We start from the raw sequence: 7,730 nt of genomic DNA, 5'->3' as shown, positions 1-7,730 counted from the left end.
GACAGCGCGTGACTAGCTTGTATATTCCCCCGACCCCTGCGCCACGCTTCTCCTGGTCTCCCCTGGCCGTCTCGATCTCACGTTAACCATGTTCTTCTACTCCTGGAGTACTGCTACTGCCGATTTAACCCGAGATCACGATGCACGCGTGCGCGTGAGGCCCCAGGCCTATTTTCATTTTTAATTAACAACATGGGCATGTACAGAGGAGAGGATGTGTGTACTGTGTGTGTGTTCCGTTGGTCACTTTTTTTTTCCGTTGGTCACTTTGGTAGGTACATGCATAGTTATAATATTGTTTGACAGTAGGTGGTTTCGAGGCAGCTGATGGTATAGGAACAAGGAAGGACCTGAGAAGCATCGTGTAGGTTGGAAGTGAAACATGCACGGGATAATCCAGATCAAGCTGTTTATGTGTGCCGGCCGGCCAGGGCGTTGACGATGGCTAGCTATGGCCATGCATGTTGCTTAGGGAAAGGTCACGAGCCTTTTTTCGTGGAATTATAAATCCTCCTGATTAGTCCATCAGATCGATGGGGATAGAAATTATATACGTTGCCTTTTCTCCATGCCTGCTTTGCTTTGGGAAACGATCGAGGTGCCTAGAGCTAGCTAGCTAGCTTTGCCATCTCTCGCTCTCTGCCCCATGCGTAGTCGCTCGATCAGTACTGGGATGCTACTATAACTTTTGAGTTTTGATCAAAATAGGTGTGATAACCGGTGCATGAGTACCTGCAGTCAAGTTGACAAGCTTTCCCTGTGCTCAACTTTTGGCGACAGGCCAGGGCGCTCCTGAATTGAATTTAACCGGCGACTGGACATGTCGTAACCGGATCGCAACCACCAGCAAGCCGGCCGGTGGCCTCCAGCTAGCTCCACATGCATGCTTGCTGTCCATGGACGGCCTGCATGAAATATGTATATATGCAGGTGCCTAGCTAGCTATCTATACCTAGCTATCTTGAGAGGGAGAGAGAGAGGGGGGAGGTCAGAAGGGGGCCAGGTGACATGGACAGAAGAAGGGGGGAAGGCGTCGGAGGTGGAGAAAAGGACAAGGCAGGATGGGAAAGTGTGGAGTCCAAGTCACGCTGCTGGGTTGCCCACTGCACACACATATGCCCCGATCCATCCACAGTCCACTCACACTACACGCATGCACACGCTCGCTCGATCGACCTCGATCCGTAGCTACACACAGGGGATGGATGGATCGATTGAAGGGATGGATGGATGGATTGTTCCTTTGACATGACCTCTCCCACCCCCGGCCTCGCCAATTAATCCCTCCCCCACGCTACGCGTACACGCTAAACATGCTACAGATCATAGATGTTACCAGGGGCGGACGCAATAAAAAAGTACAGGAATTTATCAGTAAAGCAAAGTATAAAATATTACTCCCTCCATTTCATAATTCTTTTCGAAATATTACATGTATTTATATGTTTTTTAAAATAATACATCCATTTTTATATTACATGTATCTAGACGTTTTTTAGAAATAGATACATCCATTTTTAAGCAAATTTGAGACAAAAATTATGGAACGGAGGGAATAGAATTGAAGCCAAATAGCCAAGCTCCATTTCTTCCTTTATAATAAACCCGTATATTTACCTATTACTTTTATTTGAGTGTTTTAAGGATGGAGGCAGAAAATTTTTATAAAGGGCCACAATAGAAGAGATGATTTATTAGGAGGACAAAGCATAAAGATGGGAAGCTTATGTGATGAAATTGCAAATGCTATGCTGGCCCTTAGAGTATCTCAAAGAGCTTCCCTAAAGCCTATATTTAGGGATTCCCTATAAAATATACCCTCCCCAAATCCTTCGCCTCTCCAACAGATTTCTCATATTTCATTCCCTATATCTCATCAAGATTCAGAAAAGACAAACTAAGGGTTGTCTCTCCCTCCCACCATTTCCTTTCCTTCTCTCACCTCGGATAGATATGAGGAATCCCCATTCCACTCCTCAATATGGGGAATCCCGAGCTCGATTTGGGGGATGACTAGAGATGGGGAATGAGATGGGGCATCTGTTGGAGGTCTGTTTTTGACCAAAATCCCTAAATTTAACTATTGGGCATGGGACGGGGAAGCTCTTGGAGATGCTCTTATGGAATTGTATATGAGATCTCAACAAACATAAACAAACTTCCAATTTTTAAGGGAGTTTGTTTTTAAAAAAGAAGCTTTCAAATATATCTAGATGAACTTCCTCTTTTTTACTTCAAATTTTTAGGGACAAAGTTCCTAATTTTGTACGCACTTTTAAATTTCTAGGAAAGACTGAGATCAATGAGTTGTTTGCGTCGAGCTAGGCTGCCTTGCTTTGTTTTGTTTTCTCCGGGTAAATGGCTACTTTGCAATGTACGCATTTTCAACCGTGTGGGGTTCAGTTTCTATAATTCAGTAGTGTTGTATATGGAATATGTTCTACAAAATTGAACTAAAATAAAGATGCCGTTGGCCATTCCTTTTGATACGATGTATCATTGGTTAAGACATACGATGCCATTAATACATAATTGGTTTAACATTAAATTGACGATGATGGGTTCGTGTTGAATTTTTTTCATAAACTACGGTTGTTATTTGTATCGCGTAAATCACGTATGTAACCCTTTATCATAAGTTTAAACCAGGGTGACAAAGCTTCATCGGAAGGGGAGATTTTGTTGTCCAAATTTAAATATGACAAAAACAACATTTAAGCGCATGTGGAAAAGTGCATTAATTAGAGTGCATAAGGACTTGCACATTTTTTATGGAAAAGACATGAACATTGTCATTACATTAAGAAGAGGGAACTGACTTGCATTTTTTTTAACAAGGTGAAAAGTCTAATCAAAAGGACTTTACATTTGCATGTATAAGCAAGATTCTTTTTCTATGAAAAAGAGATTTGCATGCCCATCCCTACCCTTCTTTCTATCCAAACGTGAGAAAAGAAAAGCACATCATTTGACACGAACATCTCATGCTATATGTACGTACTTACATGACGTTCCATCCATATCGATCGACCAGACTATGGTTCTACATGCATGCATGTATGCATCGTATGCTTTGGTCGGCCATGATCTCCCCATCTCTAGCTCTCTCAAGTGCACCCAAAAAGTAGATCTCGTCCCAAAAAAAGAAGAAACGGGTTCCCAACCAAAACATGCATTTTTTCTCTGTCGTGTCTCCCTTGTTTTCACACAGAGGTCAATGCGTGCAAACCCTGATTTCGTTCGTACTAGGTTAAGCAATTCTTTTTTTTTTTGACGATCAAGGCAGGTGCTCTGCCGTTTCATTAAAGGAGAAGAGAAGTACTGGACTTATACAAACAAAGCCAAACTGAAAAAAAGACAAAGAAAGATCCGATGCTGAAGGTACTCAGCTCGGCTGTACATGAACCAAAACTACGAACTTCTAGCCGCAACGAGAGCCCCAACGTCTTCATCAATCAGATTCTTAACTGCCATCAGGGTCGACTAGGTTAAGCAATTCAATAACAATGTTTGGGTTTGTAATTTTGTCTCAACAAAAATAGTACACTACCAGCAGTACCCATGTCCAACTCAATCCAAGACCAAGTGTCCTTGCTGTTTCCTCTTTGTAGGCCACACAAAGTGAATAGCTTGCGATATGCATGTGTGTTTGCTGCAGGCCGGGAGAGGCTAGCTAGCTACGTAGCTGCCTAGAAGTTTTGGGAAATGATTTAGGTGTTGGCCCTGTATGCCGCTTGCACAGAAAAGGGAGTACGTTGATATAGTAGGAACTTGACCGGAGCAGGAAAGATAGGTTGGAATTTTCCACTGCAGAAACGAAACGACCACATTAATGATGAACATTGAACGTTATGAATGAAGGAGTGACATCTCGGCAGCAAGAAGAACCAGTCGTCTTCCTTCCTCTCGACCTAATGCTACAGATGAGAATGTTCAGAACTGGCTAGCTAATTGCGTCAAAAAGAACTGGCTAGCTAGAGATAAGCATGCATGTACGCAGTACGCTTAATTAATCAGCTGAAAATTTAAGAAAGCAAAAGGCTTGTTCCCACGAGTTAACAGCAGTGTGATCGATTGAGATCACACAACACAACACCATACAAGCGATCCATCGATCCTAACTGGAATACTTGACTAGATGGAGAGAATCAACTAAGAGAGAGCACGACGACAACCCTAACACTGAATTAATCGAGCAAAAACGACATTGACAACAACATAGTGTATAGCTTCTAGCCGGCGCGATGAGCTCGTCAGCGCATCGACGGCCTGCCGCCGCCATCATGCTCGATCTCAGAAACAGCGCCTTCATCATCCTCATCAAAGAACCCATCGGCATCGGCATCGGCATTGCCGCCGCACCCAAACGCGGCGCCATGGCCATGCCCGAAGGCCCTGGCATGGTCCTTGAGAGACCTTTTGTGCTTGAACTCGGACCCGCAGAGGCAGTACCAGAGCCTGCCGCAGTTCTTCTCGTGGGTGCGCCAGTCGCCCTTGACGGCGAAAGCCTTGCCGCATTTCCGGCACAGGAAGGGCTTGAGCCCGTGCTTGCGCTTGTAGTGCGTCTGCAGCGTCCGGAAGTCCTTGAGCGGCTTGGCACGCGGGTGGTCGATGTTATTCCGGCAACCCTGCGCGCAGCAGTAGCAAGGGAGCCGGAGCATCGCCGTGGGCTGGATCCCTCGCAGGGACTCCGGGCCCTTCCTGTACTGCGACCCATGCCCCCACATGTGCATCTGCATAGATGTACATACGTTGCTCGGTTAATTACAACTGTTTAATCTCTCTCACCATCTTAAATTAGCCATCGTAGTACATATGCATGGCTAGCCTGCTAGCTGCTGCTGCAGCCTGTGTGAGTTGAGTTGTGACCAAACAGCTGACCCGGACTTTCTCCATGCAGCAGCAGCAGCAGCAGGGAGCAGTGTGATCTCAGTTTGCAAAGAAGCTGCATGCATGCATAAAGTGGATGCAGAGATCTTTTGGGAACTGACTAACTGAGGTCTCTATGATCTATACTCATCTAGCAGCAGCAATCAGAGCATGCAGCTCTCTTTGCTAGCGCTTGTAGTGTGTTTGTTTGTGTTGGTGCTGCTTCTTTAAAGAGAGCAGAGCCAGAGTGCCAACTGTGGGTGTGGTTGACTACAGGAAGAACACTGCAGATCTCTTGCTGTTCTTGGGAGGAGTGTGCACTGTCCTTTTTTGCAGCTGCCATAATCTCATGCTTCCAAAAACATGAGAAAGCCTGTCCTGAAACAACCTATGCATGCACCCAAATATTTCATGAAGCCTTGAATCATGAGTGGGATCAGGATTCACAGGACTGGACTAGCAGAAAGTAACTTGATTGATTGATCAGTACTAGCTGCTGCTGGAGTACTTGCAGAGAGAGATGGATAAACAAAGATGAAATCTTTCCTGGGATCTCCACTGCACCCACGCACAAACCATTCATACGCAGCCTCAAAAGCCAAACACCCAGGAGAGAAAAGCATAAAGATGCATGCAGGCTGCAGCATGCATTTGTTTGTGTATATCTCTATGCATGCATGGCTAGCTTGCTGCTCCTGGCATGCCAGTCTAGTTCAATCAAACAAAAGCCAGGCACAGTGCATATATGCATGCGAGCTACTATCTCAGCTAGCTCAAGTCTATCTCATGACTCGTTCATTCATGGTATATGCCCTAAGCTTTTAGAATCAACACATCATGCGCAATGATTAATGCAACAAGTGAGGCCAAGATGAACAACAGAATTAGGAAGATCAATTGCATGTATGCATGATTAGTACTCAGTGTGATCGATGTGATTGTGAGCAAATTCGAATTAATTAACGGACCTGCATGTTGTTGTATCGGTTGAAGGTCTTGGCGCAGACGGGGCAGGAGAACTGGGTTGGGCCCATGAGGATCTGCGTGGGCGTCGGGATCCAGTACTGCCCTTTGTTCAGCCTCCCCACCGGCGCCCCCGCCGCCCACGACGAGAAGTACCCCAGAGGCACCTCCTCCTGCTCCTGCCCGTGCCCGCCGGACGCCTTGAACTCGTCTTCGTCGTCGTCCTCCATTTCGGCCTCGGCGCCGCCCGCCGCCGTTGCCCTGGCCGAGAGCGCCGACAGGAGGTCGGCTTCCGCGGAGCCGGCCGGCAGCCCGATGCGCAGAGCCACCGCGGCGTCGTCCGCGGGCCATGCCGCCGCCTCCACGTCCATCGGGTCACCGTCGCCGTCGTCGCAGCAGGACGGCACGCAGTTGAGGTCCGCGAAGAGCGGGGCGCGCGCCGCGGGGGCCGCCTGATGATGATGATCCTGCGGCGTGTAGCAGTCGTCGTTTTCGGAGTCGGAGCAGTCGAAGTCGTCCACATGGCGGCGGCGTGCGGATGCGCGCGTGGGGGAGAGGGAGAGGAGCGGGAGCGCCTCCCGGAGCGGAGGGGACGGCGGCGCAGGCGCCATGGCCGTGTTGCCGTAATGGTAGCGAGGCTGCTCTGGCGGCGGATTCTGGTGGAAGGAGGGGTAGTGATTGTGATGTGGAGCGGCGGCGGCGGCCATGGATGCGGGGTAGAGGGAGGCGGCGTAGGGAGGGAAGGGATGAGCGGGGGGAGCGGTAGTGGGGAAGGAGGAGGTGCAGTAGTAGTAGTAGGGGTTAACGTTCTTGAGGAAGCTCGCGTAGGGGTCTTCCATGGATATGGATGGAAAGGGTAGGCTTTGGTATGTGGTGGTTTCTTGGAGATGGAACTCTGACGCTAGCTCGATCTGGCTCGCTTCCTCCTGGTTTGCTTCTCTTCTTGGCTACTGCTGGCTTTGGAGAAGTGAGGTGAGGTGAGGTGAGGTGCCGTGGTTGGCAAGGGGTAGTTATAGTGAGAAAGTGGCAGGGCAAGAGCAGCAGGGAGACAGCAGAGAGAGGGAGAGGGCCCGCGGCATGGAGAGGAAGAGAAGGGGGTGAAATTATGTGGAGCGGTATTGTTCTTCTGACGGTTGTGTATTCTGCTAGGGGGAATCCTAAGCTTACCAGTTGAGAATGGCATACTATTCCGTACATGGGATGACGCTCATGATATTCCTATAGTGGTAGCATTATTCAACTGAAACGACATAGTTTCCTTCCGTCATAAATTCTCGGTTATATATCATCATCCATTCATCATGCATGAGCTCTAAAAGAGTCGAATTTCTTCTCTAAAACTAAAAGATAAAAGTCCATTTTCTTGGTGAACGTGGCATCTCACGTGGGAAAAAATATTCTGAGGGAAAACCGTGTCACGTGGAATCAAACCGATTCAAATCCGGGAAAGAGACCAAAACTGTCCGGTTTTGCCGGTTGAGGGGCCAAATGTATACGATTTCGAGTTGAGGCGACATTTCTAAACTTTGCTACCGATACCGAGACCAAAAATATATTTTTCTCACGCAAAGCATTTCCACATTTAACAATTTCCTTATAACATTGTGACCAAGGTTTTAAATTTTCTCTTGCGAAAAAATTTCGGTGCCCACCGAAAAGACGAGAAATTTAGGAAAGGATTTCGGTATTTGAACGTTCACCAAATTTAATCAAAATTATAGCAAAATATTTTTTTTCTTTCTAACACAAGTTAGGCAAGTAATTACTCATCTCTCAATAAAAAAAGGAAAACGGCATGCTGGATTTTAGGATGAAACAAGTTACATAAACTATTTAGTGCTTAATTGGCTGAAATTCTAGTCAAACTGATTTTTTTTAACTGAAAAGACTAGCTATAA

General features: G+C 46.9%; 1 protein-coding gene across 1 annotated transcript; it reads right to left on the bottom strand.

Annotated features, from left to right (window-relative positions):
- Nucleotides 1–3,488: 3,488 nt before the first annotated feature.
- Nucleotides 3,489–6,804, bottom strand: LOC100833406 (zinc finger protein WIP2). The gene is made up of 2 exons (XM_003572311.3): nucleotides 5,838–6,804; nucleotides 3,489–4,733 (listed from the first exon to the last, which is right to left on the bottom strand). The coding sequence occupies exons 1-2, from the start codon at nucleotides 6,669–6,671 to the stop codon at nucleotides 4,254–4,256; spliced, it is 1,314 nt and encodes a 437-aa protein (XP_003572359.1). The 5' UTR covers nucleotides 6,672–6,804; the 3' UTR covers nucleotides 3,489–4,253.
- Between the last annotated feature and the right edge of the window lie 926 nt (nucleotides 6,805–7,730).

This window comes from Brachypodium distachyon, chromosome 3 (assembly GCF_000005505.3).
Source record: "Brachypodium distachyon strain Bd21 chromosome 3, Brachypodium_distachyon_v3.0, whole genome shotgun sequence".
In the NCBI taxonomy this organism is placed as follows: domain Eukaryota; kingdom Viridiplantae; phylum Streptophyta; class Magnoliopsida; order Poales; family Poaceae; genus Brachypodium; species Brachypodium distachyon.
This window is presented reverse-complemented; position numbering and strand designations above follow the sequence as displayed.